The 19,985-nt window shown below is 52.0% G+C and overlaps 1 protein-coding gene across 1 annotated transcript; it reads left to right on the top strand.

Annotated features, from left to right (window-relative positions):
* Positions 1 to 536: 536 nt before the first annotated feature.
* MINDY2 (MINDY lysine 48 deubiquitinase 2) lies at positions 537 to 17,042 on the top strand. The gene is made up of 9 exons (XM_060260325.1): positions 537 to 703; positions 5,556 to 5,613; positions 6,509 to 6,573; positions 7,550 to 7,708; positions 7,915 to 8,017; positions 11,281 to 11,423; positions 12,318 to 12,491; positions 15,353 to 15,538; positions 16,868 to 17,042. The coding sequence occupies exons 1-9, from the start codon at positions 677 to 679 to the stop codon at positions 16,982 to 16,984; spliced, it is 1,032 nt and encodes a 343-aa protein (XP_060116308.1). The 5' UTR covers positions 537 to 676; the 3' UTR covers positions 16,985 to 17,042.
* Positions 17,043 to 19,985: the final 2,943 nt, after the last annotated feature.

The following is a 19,985-nucleotide window of genomic DNA, read 5'->3' as shown; positions in this document are numbered from 1 at the left end:
TGCTGCGGCGCTCCCGAGAGGCGGGGCGGGGCTGCCGCCCAGGTGCCCTCCGCGGATTGGCCGCCTCCCCCGCCTTGCCCCGCCCCCTCCCTGCGCCTGCGCGGCAGCCTCCCCTTCCCCTCCCGCGGGGCGGCGTCGGCCTGTCATGGCGGCCGCGGGCCCTCAGGTGAAGCAGGGGCGGCGGCGGCGGGGCCTGTGAGGCGAAGGCAGGCGGGAGGCGCGCCGCTCCCCGGTCATGGCGAGCCCGGCGGCGGCCTGCGGGCCCGGGGTGGGCGGCCTGGGGCCTCCGGAGGCGTCGGGCGGGCGCGGCTCCCCCCAGGCGGGCGCCTCAGGCAGGGAAGGCCAGGCGGGCGGGCGGCGCCTCTCCTCCTCCTCCTCCTCCGCCTCCGCCTCGTCCTCGTCGCTGTCTTCCCGCCGGGAGGAGGAGGCGGCGGCCCAGGCGGAGGAGTCGCCCGAGTCCTTCTCCAACCTGCACTCCTGCGGGCCCAGCAGCTCCGACCTCAACAGCGACTCCGAGGAGGCCGCCCCGGCCCCAGCAGCGCCCCCCTCGCCGCCCGCGCCCAAGGAGCGCTTCCCCGGCCAGTCCGTCTACCACCTCAAGTGGGTGCGCTGGAAGGAGGAGAACACGCCCGTCGTCACCCAGAACGAGAACGGGCCCTGCCCGCTCCTCGCCATCATGAACGCCCTGCTGCTCGCCTGGAAGGTGCGCCTCTCCCGGGGGGCCTCCCGCAGGCAGCGCCAGAAGCCCTGGGGACAAGGAGGGGCCTTGAGAGTGCGCCGACTCTCCTCCACTTACAGCTGCTGGAATGGCCTTGGGTCAGCCATGGCTCTCTTATCTGGGAGAACCGGGTTTGATTCCCCACTCCTCCACTTGCAGCTGCTGGAATGGCCTTGGGTCAGCCATAGCTCTCTTATCTGGGAGAACCGGGTTGGATTCCCCACTCCTCCACTTGCACCTGCTGGAATGGCCTTGGGTCAGCCTTAGCTCTCTTCTCTGGGAGAACTGGGTTTGATTCCCCACTCCTCCACTTGCACCTGCTGGAATGGCCTTGGGTCAGCCATAGCTCTCTTATCTGGGAGAACCGGGTTTGATTCCCCACTCCTCCACTTGCAGCTGCTGGAATGGCCTTGGGTCAGCCTTAGCTCTCTTCTCTGGGAGAACTGGGTTTGATTCCCCACTCCTCCACTTGCACCTGCTGGAATGGCCTTGGGTCAGCCATAGCTCTCTTATCTGGGAGAACCGGGTTTGATTCCCCACTCCTCCACTTGCAGCTGCTGGAATGGCCTTGGGTCAGCCTTAGCTCTCTTCTCTGGGAGAACTGGGTTTGATTCCCCACTCCCCCACTTGCAGCTGCTGGAATGGCCTTGGGTCAGCCATAGCTCTCTTATCTGGGAGAACCGGGTTTGATTCCCCACTCCTCCACTTGCACCTGCTGGAATGGCCTTGGGTCAGCCAGAGCTCTCTTATCTGGGAGAACCGGGTTGGATTCCCCACTCCTCCACTTGCAGCTGCTGGAATGGCCTTGGGTCAGCCAGAGCTCTCTTATCTGGGAGAACCGGGTTGGATTCCCCACTCCTCCACTTGCAGCTGCTGGAATGGCCTTGGGGCAGCCAGAGCTCTCTTATCTGGGAGAACGGGGTTTGATCCCCCACTCCTACACTTGCAGCTGCTGGAATGGCCCTGGGTCAGCCAGAGCTCTCTTATCTGGGAGAACCGGGTTTGATTCCCCCCTCCTCCACTTGCAGCTGCTGGAATGGCCTTGGGTCAGCCAGAGCTCTCTTATCTGGGAGAACCGGGTTTGATTCCCCACTCCTCCACTTGCAGCTGCTGGAAGGGGCTTGGGTCAGCCAGAGCTCTCTTATCTGAGAGAACCGGGTTGGATTCCCCCCTCCTCCACTTGCAGCTGCTGGAATGGCCTTGGGTCAGCCAGAGCTCTCTTATCTGGGAGAACCGGGTTGGATTCCCCACTCCTCCACCTGCAGCTGCTGGAATGGCCTTGGGTCAGCCAGAGCTCTCTTATCTGGGAGAACCGGGTTGGATTCCCCACTCCTCCACTTCCACCTGCTGGAATGGCCTTGGGTCAGCCAGAGTTCTCTTATCTGGGAGAACTGGGTTGTATTCCCCACTCCTCCACTTGCAGCTGCTGGAATGGACTTGGGTCAGCCAGAGCTCTCTTATCTGGGAGAACCGGGTTGGATCCCCCACTCCTCCACTTGCAGCTGCTGGAATGGACTTGGGTCAGGCATAGCTCTCTTATCTGGGAGAACCGGGTTTGATTCCCCACTCCTCCACTGTCAGCTGCTGGGATGGCCTTGGGTCCCCCATAGCTCTGGCAGAGTTGTCTTTGAAAGGGCAGCTGCTGTGAGAGCCCTCTCAGCCCCACCCACCTCGCAGGGTGTTTGTTGTGCGGGAGGAAGGTAAAGGAGATTGTAAGCCACTCTGAAACTCTGAGTGGAGGGCGGAATGTAAATCCAATGTCGTCGTCTTCTTATGTCCCCCACTCCCCAGCTCTGCTTCCAAATATCTAGAGCAGCAGCAGCAGCACCTCTAGGTTGAAGGGGGGGGGGGAAGCTCTGCAACAGTGGTGGCCAAACTGCATCTCGGGAGCCACATGTGGCTCTTGCCCGCATGTTGTGTGGCTCTTGAAGCCCCCATAGGCCAGCTTGGAGAAGCCATTTCTCTCCTTAAATCACTTCTCCAAGCCAGCCAACAGCTTGGAGAATGCATTTAAAGTTAAAGTTGCTTTCTTTCTACCCCTCTCTCCCCAATATTCCTTCCTTCCCTCCTTTTGTCCATCCGTCTTGTGGCTCTCAAACATCTGATGCTTGCTCTATGTTGCTCTTACAGTAAGCACATTTGGCCACCCCTGCTCTGGAGCAGCTCTTGCTGCCCGCTTGACTGCTGCTGAGGGTAGCCTTGGTCTTGAGTGGACCACCAGGGTAGTGTGTAGGGGGATAGCCTCCCCAAGCTCCCAGGAACCCCCAGCTCAGCAGGTGCTTGGAAGGCAGCAGAGGCTGGGAAGGCCCCGGGCCTGGAATGCAAGGGAGTTCTGCCTGCAGCACCTCTTGGTCTGTTGGCCCTGGAACAACCGGAATGAAGGAATGAAAATGCTAAAAACTTATTTGGGGGAGGAGATGGCTATTGTGAAAAGGGGGGGGGGACCAGGCAGCAGGTGTTGTGAAAGACCTCCTCTGTCTGAGAATCACCACCAGTCTGAGTAGACAAGACTGACCTTGATGAACCAAAGGTCTGATTCAGTATCAGGCAGTTTCATGTGTTCATGGCAGGGAGAGTTTGTTCTGTGAGTTTTGGTTGAAGGTTTGCAACAAAAATCGAAGAGCACAGTCTTTCTAGGCTGCTTGGAGAGAGCGACTGCATTCCAGTGTTCATTCAGCATCCTCCTTTTCCACTGACAGGAGGAATGACACAGGTGGCTTGGGATTAGGGTTGCCAGCTCTAGGTGGGAGATACCTGGAGCCTTGAGGGGTGTGGGGCTTGGGGGTGAAGTTCAGGGGGCCATCCACCTTGCTAAGAAGCAGACCTTTTCTCCAGGTGAACTGATCTCGGTTGCTTAGAGATCAGTTGTATTACCAGGAGATTCTCCAGCCACCCCCTGGAGGCTGACATCCCTACTTACATCTCAGCACAGCATTCCACAGAAAGATCTTTTTTCTCTGTACTGTTCCAAGAGTCATGTGTAGGAACTTTTCTAATTTTGGAAAGCACACACAGTCTTGTGAAACAGCACATCTGTCACTAGCTTGGGACTACATTACGCGTTACGCTGTTTTAAGTGTGCGCATGAAGATGCATGACAATTGTAAGGAGTTAATGCAGGAAATCTGTGTGTAATGTTGGGAAGCCAGGATGGCCCTTAGCTTCCCGTTGTGATGGCAGACCGTCCCCCCCCCCCCAATCTAGGGTGTGAAATTGCCTTTTTGTCGTTCATATCTAATTGTGAGGTGCAAGAGACTTGACTAGATGATAAAACAGAGGGAAGCAGGCGTGTGGAGAAACCGTTCTAGAACATTGCTAAGAAAGGGTGATGTTTCCTATCCTGACGCTTCCCATGTGTAGCTCTGTTGGTCTGCAGCGGAATGGCTGGATTCAGTTTGTCGGATATCTCATGAAGTGAGCGTTGTCTCTCAAAAGCGTACATCCCCCAAATCTTCTTGGTCTCTGAGGTGCTGCAGGACTTGAATCTAGGGGTGATAACAGACAGGCGTTTTAAGCTGCCCTGGGGATGGGAGGCAGGCACGTCTACACGCACAAATCTTCCTGCTGCCCCCGAGTCACCCCCAGCTTGCCAGTAGCCGGCTTTCAAAGTGGTGCCTTTTCCCCGGGCTGCCTCCCTGGCCGTCTGGAAGACCAGGAAGCACCCGGGGAACTGTGGATGGGGTTCATGAACATCCGGATGCGCTCTGGAGCACTTGTAGCCCATCCCTCTTCTGAGCGCCATTCAGAAGCTCCCAGGCACTCTATTTCTGGCCAGCTGTCTTCCGGGGTGGCTTGATGCCACTCTGAGCTGGCCAGCTGTTGTCATCCTAGGTGTCCCATCTTGGAAGTCACATTATTTGTAAAGAGGTCCTGTGAAAAACACATGCAGGTGATGCTGGTCTCCTGAGAGGCTGCTTGCCAGAACCAAACCCGCCACTGTGCTGAATGTTTCTGCACTGTGCAAGTTTCCTTCCATCGAAGAGAGAGCGCTGTGCTGTTACAGGCATTTTATTTCTGTGTGCTCCTTTGGTCTTTGTGTCCTGTCAGTGTGGTTCTGAGCTACTGCCATTCGGCAGCATACAAAATACTATCTAGGGATGTTGCAGCGTCCCCCCCCCCCCCGCCAGTATCTTCCACAGACTTCTTTTCACAGAGGGTGCTTTGCCAAATAGACAGCCCATGAAATGCAAACCTTTCTGAGACATTTACTGAAACAAGGAAGCAGTTCCCGCATTCCCTCCTGGGCAGGCTTTTGTAGGTCTTGCTGGTTTTGACACAGACTTCAGGACTAGAGTCACACAAATGGGTGTAGGTCGTAGTGGGGTGCTGCTTGGCAGATAGTTAAATAGTTCAGGTGCCTCTTGTGGCACAGAGAAGACCTTGTTGCTTTTCTTTAAAAAGCATACATGTGAATGCATGCTGATACATTCTGCAGCTGCCTCTGAGGACCTGCCTGGTACAGTCCTGAGCAGAGTCTGACGCCCTTTTAAGCCTGCTGACTTCAGTGGATGTAGGCCAGTTTTATTATTGCCAAGTGTGATATTTGTAACTCTGCAGAATAGAGAAGATCTCAAGCTCTGGTGACTGCAGTTCACACAGGGCAAGAAGAAGCCCTCTGCTCAGCCAGTTCGTAGGCAGGGATTTGGAAGGAGCCCGTAAAGACGTGGCTGTTCCTTGGGGGAGGAGGGTGGCAGTGGCTGGCAGTTACGCTGCTTTCTTCCTGTGTGTCCTGTAGATATCCTTGATTCTTCTCTCATGCATTTGTCATGTGAACTGAACATTTAACACATGGACCTGTTTCTGTTCTGTGAAATCAGATGTTTACGTTCTTCCCCAGGTGAAGCTACCACCAATGATGGAAATCATTACCGCTGAACAGTTGATGGAATATCTAGGTGAGTCCTGACAGCACTCGGTATGTGATCTGTGCTTGGTCACAAAGGGATGGTGTGCCTTGGCCAGGCTCTGGTTGGAGTCTGGGATTTTGAGACTCGGATATAGCATGTCCAGGAGTTGCTACATACAGAAAGGACTTGGACAGAACTAAAATGGGAGAGGTTAACTTCAAAACAACACGAGAATCAGCTTGCCTCCTTCAGTGAAGAGGAGGGTCGGGGATGCCAGCTGCATTCATATGCGCTTAATCCATATGTAGGCTTCTGTTTCTGCAGGGAGGAAGTGGTGTCCTAGGATCTAAATCGGCAGTAAAAACAATCCCCCCACGCCTGTTCTCAGATGTAATTTACTATAGTGGCAAAATCCTCTGAAGGTTGCATGTGGGCAAGCAAGTAATATGAAGGGAGGATTGCTCTTTTGCCGAGGTGGATGTCTATAAAATAATCATTTACAAGACCAGAGCTGAAGAATGCCAAGTTCCTGTGCCTTAAAACTGCCCTCTCAGCACTTGAAGGTGTCCCGCTCCTGAATAAAACAACTTGGGGTTAGAAAGTTCAAATAATCTTAAGAAAATTTAATTTTACTGTAAACAGTTATCTGGAAGGGTTGATACACGGAGCAGTTTTTCAGTTCAGACACCTCCTGTGATGTTTCTTACCATGGAGGAAATGCAGTATAATATCTCCTTAAGACGCTGGCTTCTCCCATTTGGAAGCGCTACCACTGGGCGGCTCAGCACCTCTGACTTTTGTGTTACCAGCAGCTAACTTCTGGCACGGCTTACTTGTTGGTGACAGCTCAGGTCTGACTTTTTCACGGAGTCATAAAGTTGCTTATAACAGCCCCCTTTGAGTCACGGAGATGCAGCTTTTAAATGAGTCTTTTCTTCTTTAGGAGACTACATCCTTGATGCAAAACCAAAAGAGATTTCTGAAATACAGCGTCTCAACTATGAGCAGGTAACAGCAAGTCCTTCTAAAGAGGAAGTGGCATTTTCTAGGAGTGAACTGAAAACAGTTACTTTATTTTGTGCAATTGCTAACAAAAGTGTCTGTGGAATCTGATTCATGGTGAGGCTTTGCTGCTAGGGGATTCCTCCTGAGTCGAAAAATAACCTTTTCCTGTGCAGAAAGTGTGAGATGTTGCATTGGATTCCTGGAAGTTGCACCGTTGGTTTCTGAGAAGCAGATGATGTAATCTAATCACATGACTCTTTGCCTCAAATGGGATCATCTGTTCCTTGCGCTGAATCCTACCAGATTTTCTTGTAGCACCAGGAGGAGAGGTCCATTTCCACATAGGCCATGTGGATGATTGTGGAATGTACATTGACAAAAACCCATGAGGGGCAGTAAGCCGGGACTGGGCAGGATCACCTCTCCTCTCTCTTGGAAGTGCCGGTCAGACTCCTTGGGCAGGACACGTGGTCTCATACTAATTTTCTATGTAGTTTTATTTTCATGAATTTCTTACACAAGCTGCTGGTCTTTAAAATGACCAGGAAGAGGTTTAATTCTCCAGTGAAATATCATTGGTAAGTCATGATCTCAGAAAGCAGCCCTTTGTTCTGGACTTCAGTCAGCCTGCCTTTGTACTTGTCAACACATACCAGTGCATTAGGTGGAGACTGGGTTACTTATCGAGGACTCTTGGAAGCTCCTGAGAATAATGGTTAGTAGATTTGGTTTGGGCACTTACTAGTATAGCTTGGTAAATATTAGCCTACCAGAGATGGAGCATATGCTCTACTTGTGACCTGCTGGTGGTTCTTGTAAATGTTAGGCTGGCTTGGCGTTCTAACTTGTCCTTCTGCAGCATTAGAGTCCGGTGCTTCCGAGGTCTTACTGTGACGTGTGGTTTGCTTTCAAAATACTAGTTTAGGGGGCTGCTTCTGTGTGTTGCTTGATGTATCCCCCTCCCCACTTTGTTTGGCAGAATATGAGTGATGCAATGGCCATCTTGCACAAGCTTCAGACAGGCCTGGATGTCAACGTGAAGTTCACTGGCGTGCGAGTCTTCGAATACACACCTGAATGCATCGTGTTTGACCTTCTTGATATTCCGCTGTACCATGGGTGGCTAGTGGACCCTCAGGTAAGCAAACGTGGTGTGCTACTGTGGCCGTGTTCTTGTCCGTGCTCTGTATTAGAAAAACTGTTGTGTACAATTCCCACTTACTTACCATTGTCCTCCTCCTCTTATGAGCTAGAGTGGTATATATTTTTCAAAGGTCATGCTAGAGTTAAACTTTCTCACAATAAGATGCAAACGTGTCAGTCAAAATGGGGCTCTCTTTTCAGATTGCTGATATTGTGAAGGCGGTTGGTAACTGCAGCTACAATCAGCTGGTGGAGAAAATCATCTGCTGTAAGCAGTCGGACAACAGAGAGCTGGTTGACGAAGGTGGGTGGACGGCTGTTGCTGTCGAAGCTAGTTCTGTCGCTGCTCGGTGTGGATGAGAATTACTTTAGCCAACTGTTCCTTAAGCAGCAGGACAAACTTTGCATCCAGGGGCACTTTTAAGACCAGCAGAGCTTTATCCAAGGTGTGCGCTTTTGTGTGTGCACACGCTTGCTCAGATACGTTGAAATGGAAGTGTCCAGTTCATACATATAGGCAGAGATTGAACAGCAAATTGTCAAGTCCCCAGCAGTTCAGTGATCAGCACCAGGCCATTCAGAGAGTAGTCTTTTATTGACTTACTGACAGGGTCAAGATGGTTCTTGCGAAAACTGGCTTTGACGGGCAAATGCCCTCTACTTATACCTTATGTTAAACCATTATACATTCAAATCCAAGGCGTGAAGCAAGCGGTCCCTTCCCCCTGGTTTTTTCTCAGTCCCCTCGCAGGTGCACACATATCAGGCAGAGACAGCCTTGGCCATCCCTGAGATAAGGCAGAAGGAATGCTTCAGTTGTTACATAGAGATTGGAGCAGGCTAAGCGAGAAGTGAAAGGAACATCCCGGCTAAATGGCAAGAGGCACTCTTGACACAAATTAGCATACAAGATAACAAAGATGTTTTAACGGATGCAAATAGGAATAACGAGCTAAGTTTATATGGTCACCATTTGTTTGGATTTAATTCCAGGGGTGGGGGACAGTGAAGCAAATAAATGTCAAGATTTGAAATAGATGTGTAAATGTATCCCTCTTAACTGTGGAGCGCTAAGAGTAATTAACTGAGACCCTGTTGTTATGCTCCATCCATCTCCTCTCAAGCATGGAAGTAACTTAACAGCATCCTTTTCTTTGGGGTGGGGTGATTTGTAGTGCAGTGTTATGTCTCCTCTGACCAGAGGAATGCATTCCAGTCTACCACTCCAAATGACATTAGATTCTACTATTCATTGTGTTACATTACAAACACTACTCTAATCCATTCCAAATAAGAAATACACTAAAATAAAGAGTATATATAACAAAGATTTCAGGTTTTCACGGCTGGTAACATCGTTAGGGTTTGTAGAATCTCTCGGGCTCAAGTGCCGTGTTCTACTGGAGAAAGTTTTTCTTCCAGACGTTTTGTTCTCAGCTGCGGAGAACATCCTCAGTGGCGTTGCAGCCGGAGCAGGCGCTCTGACCTTCTTGGCTGCTGTGCATTGAGTGAGGCCAGGGCTGCTGGAGAGCTGCTGTTTCTAGGCTGGAGGGGGTGTGGTGAAAGGGCAATAGGTTTGTGGATGTGCCCATTGTTTGGTGGGGCTTCCTGGAAGGGTAGTGATAAGGAAACTGGCTGTTGAATGTGACCATTGTTCTGTGTTAATTGCTGGGAGGGTTGGAAGGGGTGTGAAGAACACAGAACAATGGTCACATTCAACAGCCAGTTTCCTTATCACTACCCTTCCAGGAAGCCCCACCAAACAATGGGCACATCCACAAACCTATTGCCCTTTCACCACACCCCCTCCAGCCTAGAAACAGCAGCTCTCCAGCAGCCCTGGCCTCACTCAATGCACAGCAGCCAAGAAGGTCAGAGCGCCTGCTCCGGCTGCAACGCCACTGAGGATGTTCTCCGCAGCCGAGAACGAAACGTCTGGAAGAAAAACTTTCTCCAGTAGAACACGGCACTTGAGCCCGAGAGATTCTACAAACCCTAATAAGTATATATAACGTTTCTTGGTAGAATACAGATGTAAGGACTGAATGAGGTTAGCATATGTAGTGAGATAAGAAACCAATATCCCTGTTAGGTCCTGGGGCAGGGTTTTTTTTTCTGATGTTGTAATAACTTTTAATTGAGCAATTTCCCTTTCCAGTCCTGAAGTTCCTTTACAATAAAACAGCTACTTTTAGGTCACACGTGGAATGTCTTGGAAGGTTGAAGTGTTCTACAGGTTTCTCAGTCTTGAGATCCTTGATGTCAGATTTGTGTCCATTTTTCCTTTGGCAGAGGGTTTGGTCTGTTCGCCCTAAGTAGAGAACCAAAGGGCAGTGATGGCATTTAATGACATACATATACAGTTAGAAGATGAGCAAGTGAATGAGCCTGAGATGGTGTAGTTGAAGTTGTTAGGTCCAGCGATTGTGTTGCCTGGGTGTATGTGGCAGCAAAGTTGGCATCTGGGTTTATTGCAAGCTCTGGTACCAGTGTCCATGTTCAAATTAGACGTTGCATTATTGTGAGTGAGGAGTTGTTTGAGATTGGGGGGGGGGGCTGTCTGTGCGCAAGAAAAGATTTGCCCCCCCCCCCCGGTACTTGTGAAAGAGAACTCTCATTATCCGGTAGAGGTTGTAAGTCGCTAATGATGCATTGAACAGTTTTGAGTTGAGAGCTGTATGTGACCTCTAGTGGTGTTCAGTTATTGTCTCTTTTGGGCCTGTCTTGCAACATGTTTTCTCTGGGTACCATTCTGGCTTTGTTAATCTGTTTCCTGACTTCAACAGGTGGATTCTTTAGTTCCATAAAGGTTTGTTGTAGATCCCTCAAGTGAGAATCTTTATTTGTAGAATTGGAGCAGATGCGGCTGTAGCATAGGGCCTATATACAATGGATTGTTTGGTATGTTTAGGATGGTCGCTGAAGGTTGTTGCGTTTCTTGGTTTGTTTGTTCAGAGCAACATGGCTGCCCACCTGGATCTGTGAGTCTGCCCTGTACGGCACCTAGATTCAAGCCCAGTAGCACTTTAGAGACCAATAAGATACCTGGAATTCCCAACTATGTGCCAATGAATCCCCCCCCCCCCCCCCAGTTCTCACAAATACTTTTCCTTTAATGCTTTTCCTCTTAGTCAATTCATGCTAATTTGGACTGACATACCAAAACCTCCAGTACTTGGCTAATTCCTTTGCTTTTAGCACAAAGCAGGCTCCTTGAATTCTTGAGTGGTCTTCTCCCTGCTCTAGCTAGCATATTCTGTTGATGGCTTCTGGGGCGGCCATCTTGCTTTGTTGTAGACCTTCACATTGGGAGTGTGGTGGTGGTGGTGGTGGGATTTCAGACATGGGTTGCCATTCAGAAGTGGGTTGCCCTGGCCTGCCTCTGTGTAGTGACCCTGGTATTTCTTGGTGGACCAGCTCAAGCTCTGACCAGGGCCAACCCTATGTAGCTTCTGAGATCTGACGAGATTCGGCTAGCCTGGGCCATCCAGGTCACAGGACTGGGCGCTGAACTTCCCCTCGTGGGACCTAACGCGGTCTCTCCATTGTGGTGTTTTGTCTTCACAGGTGTTGTGGCAGAGCAGTTTCTAAACAACACAGCCACTCAGTTGACCTACCACGGATTATGTGAATTAACTTCCACAGTTCAAGAAGGAGAACTATGTGTGTTCTTTAGAAACAACCACTTTAGCACCATGACCAAACATAAGGTATCTGGCTATAAATAGTTTTTGTCATGTCAGAGTATGTTGGTTGATTTGATGCTCAGAGGCCTTGAGATGATGGAAGATGTCTGTGTCCTAGCACTGTGTAGAAAGTCCTGTGGCTTCTTTGAGTTGGTCCTATCTAACTGTTATATGAGTGAACAAGGCCCAGGGGGACCAGCTAAAGATTTCTCTACTGGCGCTCTCCCTCCTCTATCTTTGAAATGTTTTTCCTGAACAGATTTCCATACATGCTTACGAATCATATGTGCCCGTGTATTTCAGTGCTTTGGGCTTCAGGGTCTGGCTTCTTGCTGATCTGTCTCATGAAGATCTCGTCCCAAAATGTTTAGCCGATGAAGTAGTCTGTGGGTTAAGTGGCCTGTCCACGGTCACGTCCCCTGTTAGTTCCATGTCCTGGGAACTTTTGCCAATCCATGCAGAGGCTCCTGGAGAAGAGAAGTCCAGTGCTGGAACTCCTTCCACCATCGTTCATGTGTCTGGTGAAATCTATCCTGTTCACCCAAATTTTTTAACAGTAATTAACTCCACCCCGTGAAAAGTCTTCTATGAAAACGTCATGAACGTCACCCCAGAGTCAGAAACGACTGGTGCTTGCACAGGGGACTTGCCACCTTACTTGTTGTTCCTGATACCAAGCTTGTATTGCTGACTGTTAATTTGGCTTGATTGTTTTGTTGGTATGACTTCAAGTGTAATGCTTGTAAAGCAGCAGAAGCACAGTCTGGTGCTTGCAGGAGTTTGGCCAGGCTTCTGAGGCCCTTGGGCCCTGCAGGCCACCGCTGACTTCCTTGTGCTCACTGGATCTGCTGACTGCAGGAATGGTTCCCAAAGTAATTCCCAGTGGGTTTTTTAAAACAAAACTCTCTTTCCACCTAGGGTCAGCTTTACCTTTTGGTGACAGATCAGGGTTTCCTTACAGAAGAGAAAGTTGTTTGGGAAAGTTTACACAACGTGGACGGGGATGGGAATTTCTGTGACTCGGAATTCCACCTGCGACCTCCGTCAGATCCAGAGACTGTCTACAGGGGGCAGCAAGATCAGATTGACCAGGTAAATCTGGGGATATTCTCCAGTGGCTCTGCTGCTTCAGCATCTGGGATGGAATGTGATGTTTTTCTCTTCTCTTCTCTTCTCTCCCCCCTCCCTCCAACCTCCTTCCTCTAGAAGAATTATAATTAAGCTAAACTCAATAGGTTCAGTTCAGACAGATTGTGGGTTTATTAAAATATGTGGTTTGAGTGACTGGCTGAACAGAGACCATCTCACTATGGTTAACTAGGCTGTGTCCAGCAGGATCTAAAGCCATGGCTGGAGGGTGGTCTATGAGCCCCAGTTAGTCTTAGCTGCGTTTTCATGGCATGCCCTGTCCGCGAACCACAGACCATCCTGAACCAGTATGGTTCGCAAGCCTCACGGCATGCTAGAGACTTCAAACTGGCTGGCAGGGGATCTCTGGCTGCTTTACTTGGTAAGCAGTAAGTGGTAAGCAGTGGGGTGCCGCAGGGCTCGGTACTGGGCCCCATGCTCTTTAACTTGTTCATAAATGATTTAGAGTTGGGAGTGAGCAGTGAAGTGGCCAAGTTTGCAGATGACACTAAATTGTTCAGGGTGGTGAGAACCAGAGAGGATTGTGAGGAACTCCAAAGGGATCTGTTGAGGCTGGGTGAGTGGGCGTCAACGTGGCAGATGCGGTTCAATGTGGCCAAGTGCAAAGTAATGCACATTGGGGCCAAGAATCCCAGCTACCAATACAAGTTGATGGGGTGTGAACTGGCAGAGACGGACCATGAGAGAGATCTTGGGGTCGTGGTAGATAACTCACTGAAAATGTCAAGACAGTGTGCGTTTGCAATAAAAAAGGCCAACGCCATGCTGGGAATTATTAGGAAGGGAATTGAAAACAAATCAGCCAGTATCATAATGCCCCTGTACAAAGCGATGGTGCGGTCTCATTTGGAGTACTGTGTGCAGTTCTGGTCGCCGCACCTCAAAAAGGATATTATAGCATAGGAGAAAGTTCAGAAAAGGGCAACTAGAATGATTAAAGGGCTGGAACACCTTCCCTATGAAGAAAGGGTGAAACGCTTGGGACTCTTTAGCTTGGAGAAACGTCGACTGCGGGGTGACATGATAGAGGTTTACAAGATAATGCATGGGATGGAGAAAGTAGAGAAAGAGGTACTTTTCTCCCTTTCTCACAATACAAGAACTCGTGGGCATTCAATGAAATTGCTGAGCAGACAGGTTAAAACGGATAAAAGGAAGTACTTCTTCACCCAAAGGGTGATTAACATGTGGAATTCACTGCCACAGGAGGTGGTGGCGGCCACAAGCATAGCCACCATCAAGAGGGGTTTAGATAAAAATATGGAGCACAGGTCCATCAGTGGCTATTAGCCACAGTGTGTGTGTATATATAAAATTTTTTGCCACTGTGTGACACAGAGTGTTGGACTGGATGGGCCGTTGGCCTGATCCAACATGGCTTCTCTTACGTTCTTACTGCTTATTTCCCCAGAATGCACTTTCCTGGGGACATCATTGGGGGGGGGGGCTGCAACTTGGACTCTGTAAATCCAAGCCTCACTAAACGTGGAGGGCAGGAAGAGGAGAGACAGCCAGAGATCCCCTGTGAGCTTGGTGTCTCTTGCTTGCCCAGGATACATTCTGTCCACTCCTCCTGTCAGGTTCAGGAGATGTCAGCGTTGAAGGGGGCCTGTCCCGGAGGCCCTCCAAGTGGCTGCTTTGAAATTATGGTTGAGGGGAGATGGTCTGTCTGGAAATGCCCCCCTCCATGAATCTCCACAAACAGCCTGAAAGTTTGTGGGCAGTTGGTGCTGGTTGAGCTGCCACAAACCATGAACCAGCCAACATTCGTCAAGGATGCGCTCATCCTTAGGCAGCCTGGCTTGCCCCCTGAATGCAGGCAGTTGAAGCTAGTGCTTGCCAGGCAGTCTGGAAGCGATGAACCGCATGCTTAGCAGACAGAGTTTGGGGAGATCCGTGTTCGAATCCCTCCCTGTGCCACGGCAGCTGGTTGGGTGACCTTGGGCCAGCCGCACACTCTCAGCCTGACCTACCTCACTGGTGAGGATGGAAACGGAGGAGAAGAGAGCGTTAGGTTGCTTTGGGTTTCCATTGGGGTGAAAGGCACGGTGTAAATGAAGTACTTCTTCTCACAGGGCGAACCTGCCGCAGGTTGTGGCCCTGGCTGCCCACTTGGAAGGGGAGTGGGTAGAGACGGGGAGGACAAGGGCAGTCAGTGGCTAGTAGTCATGATGGGCATCTACTCCCTCCAGTATTGAGGGCGGGATGCCTGGGGAGCACAGGGGGCGGGAGGATGGCGTTGCTGTGATCGTGCTTCTGAGGAAGAAGATATTGGACTTATATCCCGCCCTCCACTCCGAAGAGTCTCAGAGCGGCTCACAATCTCCTTTACCTTCCTCCCCCACAACAGACACCCTGTGAGGTGGGTGGGGCTGGAGAGGGCTCTCACAGCAGCTGCCCTTTCAAGGACAACCTCTGCCAGAGCCATGGCTGACCCAAGGCCATGCTAGCAGGTGCAAGTGGAGGAGTGGGGAATCAAACCCGGTTCTCCCAGATAAGAGTCTGCACACTTCACCACTACACCAAACTGGCTCTCCTGGAAGCCTCTGTGTGAACAGAATGCTGGACTGGATGGGACTCTGGTCTGGCCTAGCACAGCTCGTAAATAAATAAGCTGGTTTCAGCAAAGCTGTTGCCATTATTGGGTACGAATAACTTGTGCATAACCAGGGCCCCCCCTGTGCTGCGCTGTGGGAGCGTGAGCAGAGTTCCCTGGCCAGCTCTCCTGTGGCTGCCGCTGGCCTCGCCGTGAGCGGCCTGTGTGGGAAAAGGACTCGCTCAGTGACACAAGGTGTGCCTCCTAGGACTACCTGATGGCCTTGTCTCTGCAACAAGAGCAGCAAAGCCAAGACATCAACTGGGAGCAGATCCCAGAAGGAATCAGCGACCTCGAACTGGCCAAGAAGCTCCAGGAGGAGGAGGACAGGCGGGCCTCGCAGTTCTACCAGGAGCAAGAACAGGCGGCGGTCGCTGCCGCTGCTCAGCTCCAGGTATGCGGGGGGGAGGGGGGGAGCTCCCTGGGGTCTAGTCCGGGGCATGTCTGCTCAGCAGCTGCAGCTGCGGCTTCTGCAGAGGTGGGGCTGAATGAGGCAGCACCATCCTTGGGGCTGAGCTGGGATGCAGAGGGCACAACCGCTGCCATGGTAGGTCCTTGTCCTCCCTGTGGAAGTGTGGGGCCCAGGTAGCATTCCTCAGCCGGTGGGACAGGCTGCCTGCGGGCGGAGAGGGGAGGAGAAGTTGTGGGGGTGGCAGGAGATGGGGCTGCAAGAGCAGCTGGCCAGGGGCCGAAGGGAAGGCCGTCTTCTGTGGAGCCTGCCTCCAGCACGAAATGCACTGGTGCTTGGCCCCACTAGTCCAGACTGCCTGCCGCTGTCCCGCATGGGCTCAGGGCAGCTGGAACCAGGGGCAGAATTCTAGCAGGAGCTCCTTTGCATATTAGGCCACATCCCTCTGATGTAGCCAATCCTCCAAGAGCTTACAGAGTTCTTTTCTTGGAAGATTAGCTGCATCAGGGGTGTGTGGCCTAATATGCAAAGGAGCTCCTGCTAGAATTCTACCCTTGGCAAGAACTTTTCCATTCAGTCCTCACCTGCCTACAGCCCTCTGTTGGAAGCACCCGCGGCTTCATTAAGCAAGAGATGCCTTTTCTGTTCTGGAAGAACCACATTGAGGAAGGGATCCTTCCCAGTAAGTCCTTGAGGCAGTGGCAGCAGGCAGGTGGGCCTTGGAGGCAAGAGATGTTTGGAGGGGGGTTGCGATTGCCTGCCTCTTCTTGAGCAAGGCCGCTCTTTCCCTGATGGAGTCGCTCCGTCCACTGAGTCCCCAGTCTGGCTTTGGTTCCTCAGCAGGATCTGCTACTCTGGACGGCTCTTTGTGTTCCGGGACGTCTAAGTGGCCTCGGAAGCTTCCGCATGACACATGGGGGGCTCTGCCCTGCCTCCAAGGAGCCACAGGAATCTGATGCTTCCTTAAGGTGCAGCAGACAAGAGGTGCTAGAGAGGGGGGAAGCGGCAGTGCAGAACATTTTTTTTTTTTTTAAAGGAAATGAAGCTTCGTAGGAATGTCCGGGGAGCTTTTGGTAAGGACGGAATCTACTCCCTGGGGTTTTGTGGGTGCGCAATACAATTAATATCTGTCTGCAGCTGTCCCTAAGAAGGCTTTCATTCACCCTGGCCATTGCTGTCTTCAGCATGCTCCAGCGACAGGCCTCAAGGGGATTCTGGGTAGAGTGCCGTCCTCCCTTGGGCAGCAGTTTGCCCGGGGTTGCTGTTGCCAAGCGGAACCACTGTTCAGGCAAGCGTTGCCCTCCTCCTCAGCAGGTGCCAGGAGCTGCCTCTCCAGCCACAGGAAGACAATCGGGGAGCAGCGAGCGGAAGCGCAAAGAGCCTCGGGAGAAGGAGAAAGAGAAAGAGAAGAACAGCTGCGTGATTCTATAACAGCAGGTGGATTCTGCCCAGACCCGCTGGAGCCTTGGATCCTATGGACGGACGCCCAGCCCCACCTGGCCGCCCCTCAGGGGCTGCTGCCTGCACGTTGGCTTTCCACAGGAGGTGGATCCGGCCGCCTGTGCTTCCGAAGCCCAGGAAGGCAACTAACTGCGCCTTGGTGGATGAGCCCCCCCCACACCCACACTTGTCGCCGGTTCTGCAGTGCAGGAGCCCAAGCGGTTCACTAGCGAGCTCCTCGTCTTGACGGAAGGAGGCAGGGATGGGCTTTGCGGTGGGCTCCTGCCAGAGGCCTGCGCATCAGCACAAAAGAGCCCCGCTGGGCAGTCTGTCACCCGCCACCGTGCTCTCCTGGAGGGCTGCCATCCCTTTCCGCAAGCTGCGGCCCAGGCTCCCCCAGTGCTGGTGCACAACGTGGGGTGTCGGTGGCTGAGAACTCAGCGTCATGAAGTGAAGGAAGCCAGAAAAACTGAGGCTCTGGGACCTTTGGGCGGTCGGGGTTCAAGCCCACCAACCGTACCTGGCCTTCCCCGCTTACAGGTGAGCGAGGCCAGAGCCGCCCTCTTATTTATTGACTTCTCTACCCAGGAGAAGCCGGTCTGCCACAATCACTTGCTACTTGCCTTTTCTCCAGAAGTACCTTGGAAAAGCGACAGGAGGTGGGGGAGGGGGGTGTTTGTATGCCTTATCAAGTGTACTGTAGGTAGATAATCTGTCCCTCCCCCCCCCCTGCACCCCGAAAGCACACTCCCCTCTGGGGCCGCCTTCCCCAAGGGTCTGATGAGTGAATCCCATGGATTTTTTGTTCTGGGGCTTGATTCGGTTGTCTCTCTGAGATGACCTTCTGGGGGAAGAATCTCAGGGCGGGAGATGCAAACCAGTGGGCACCATCCATTCTCTGGGCTTTCAGGGCGGAGGGCATGCTGAGCGTACCTCCCCCCCCCCGCCCTTCTCAGAGAGCTGCAGCAAGGGCCTCGTCCACTCCGTAGGTCATTTCTGTGTCCCCGTGTGTGTGTGTGTGGATGCTTGTAAGAACCGCAGGCCCAGTCTGCCTCCAGCTGATCTGTCCACTACACAAGCCTTGAGCCTTGGCAGACAGCCTTGCTATGCGGATGCTGGAGTGAGGGTTATTGGAAAGCGATCACGTTAGGGCCAAATCCTTGCTGCAGCTAATCTGCCCCCATGGGGGGCAGAGTCTGGTGAATTCTGAAAAGCAGCCAGTTCTCTAATGGCCCGGGTTCTGCTGCGGCTTGTCGGGAGGTGTCCTCGCACTGTGAGACAGGAAGGCTCCCTGCTGCAGACTCTGCTTCGTGGCGAAGGTAACTGCCCCAGGCATCCAGTCCCCGGAGATGTTCAGTGGCCTGTGCGCTTGCCCCTGTTTAAATCAAGACGGAAAGTGGGGAATTCCTTGCCTTCAACCACTCGCTGGGGAAGTCAGGAATGCCTCAGCTGTTTCATTGGAGGGGGGATGCAAGCTGCACAGCTTGACTCAGAATGGAAACCATTTTACCTTGTATCATGTCCAACTTTAAATATGTAAAGAGTATCTCTTAAACCTTCCCACGTACCTTCCGCATCTGTATTCCCCCCCCCCCCACCCCCCGGGTAGTGATTTTGGAAAAAGTGCTCCTTTTCATTAATTTTTTTTAACATGTAAGCTAGCACTGAAGCTCTATCAGAACTTCTTGGCAAAACAGAAAGTGACCCACGTTTGTTTACATGTCCGTGTGAGCCTGTGTGAGAGCTTCCGGCGGGTGGGTTTTGTTTAACATGCACACGACTTGGGTGACTGCGCCGTGCAGTGAGGGTGCGAGGAAAACGTTCATGTTCTTAGTCAGGGGTCCCTCATCTGCTCAGTGACCAAAAAAAGAAAAGCTAAGCTGCAGGCTTTAGTATCCCTCTAGTCTCAAGTAGGGAACCACTTGTAGGGCTGTGGCTTACGACCCTTGTAGCGACAGAAGTGGAACAAACTGTTTCAGCCGCACAGGAGCAGCTGGAGGGGGCCAGTTAAGTCCTGGCTCTTCTTTACCAACCAGCAGAGAGAGGGTGAGCGTGGGCTGCTGACAGCCAGGGGGAGGGGGCAGTCCTGACTTTCAATGTCTTCTGATGGGCCAGGAAGTCCAGCCCTCAATTACAGAGATTGAGCCTAAATCTCTTGACTTCTTCCTTGGAGTTCCTGCTTCTTCCTGTCCTACAGGACGCAAGTGCGTTTTGCTCTGGAGTGGACACAGGCGACTTGGCATGTTGAAGTACAAGTGCTGCCCCTTTTCATGAATCCAACATTGCCTGGTCTCCCCCCCCCCCCTTTCCTGGGCTCTTTGTTTTTGTACAACCCCGTGCTGTCTGTCTGGTGCGAGGGGCAAAACACACCACATGCGAGGCCTTGCTCACCTAAGGCCCTTTCCGTGCTCGGAGTAGGAAAAGAGGCCGCAGAAGAGTGCACTCTTGCCCTGGCCATGTAAGTGATGTGTACAAGATAACTTACCACTTAAACACTGCCAAATACTTTTTGTAATTTTATATTAAGAAGGCACTTATGTGTATAAGACATTGCTTTTTTTAAAAAAAAAGACAAGCAAAAAACCTGCCCTCCTCCTGTGCTTGAGTAGTTGAGCTTCGTGGTTTTCCTCCAGTGTCCTTCCCTGAGCTTTGCCAACTGCCTCTTGGTCGGGGTTGTGACGGGGATTCTCCCGCTTCTCTGCTGGGAGGGAAGGCAGGCGGGAGCAGCCGGTGTCTGTGCATGTCGTGTTCCAGCATGCCCCGGTTGGGAAAGGAAGGATGCATCGAGTGGGCCACAGGCCTTCTGGGGTGGGCCTTCCCCTCTGCCTTCTACAGACCCCCCCAAGACCCCTGCGTGGCAAAGGAGGGGCAGGGTCTGGCCCTCTCTTCCAAAGACTCCAGAATCCTTCAGTGTTGAGCAAGTAGAGGGCTCCGGGCCAGCCTCCCTTCCCAGATCCTGTCTCTTTGCCAGAGCCCCCAATCACAAGCTCGC

Source organism: Heteronotia binoei, chromosome 19, assembly GCF_032191835.1.
Source record: "Heteronotia binoei isolate CCM8104 ecotype False Entrance Well chromosome 19, APGP_CSIRO_Hbin_v1, whole genome shotgun sequence".
Taxonomy (NCBI): Eukaryota; Metazoa; Chordata; class Lepidosauria; order Squamata; family Gekkonidae; genus Heteronotia; species Heteronotia binoei.
The sequence above is the reverse complement of the archived record's forward strand: the minus strand, read 5'-3'. Positions and strand labels throughout refer to the sequence as shown.

Coding starts and splice junctions, on each gene's coding strand:
- MINDY2 (XM_060260325.1), top strand. CDS start 677: ATGAACGCCCTGCTGCTCGCCTGGAAG. Junction 5,614..6,508: donor ACAGTTGATGGAATATCTAG/GTGAGTCCTGAC, acceptor TTTCTTCTTTAG/GAGACTACATCCTTGATGCA. Junction 7,709..7,914: donor GGTGGCTAGTGGACCCTCAG/GTAAGCAAACGT, acceptor CTCTCTTTTCAG/ATTGCTGATATTGTGAAGGC.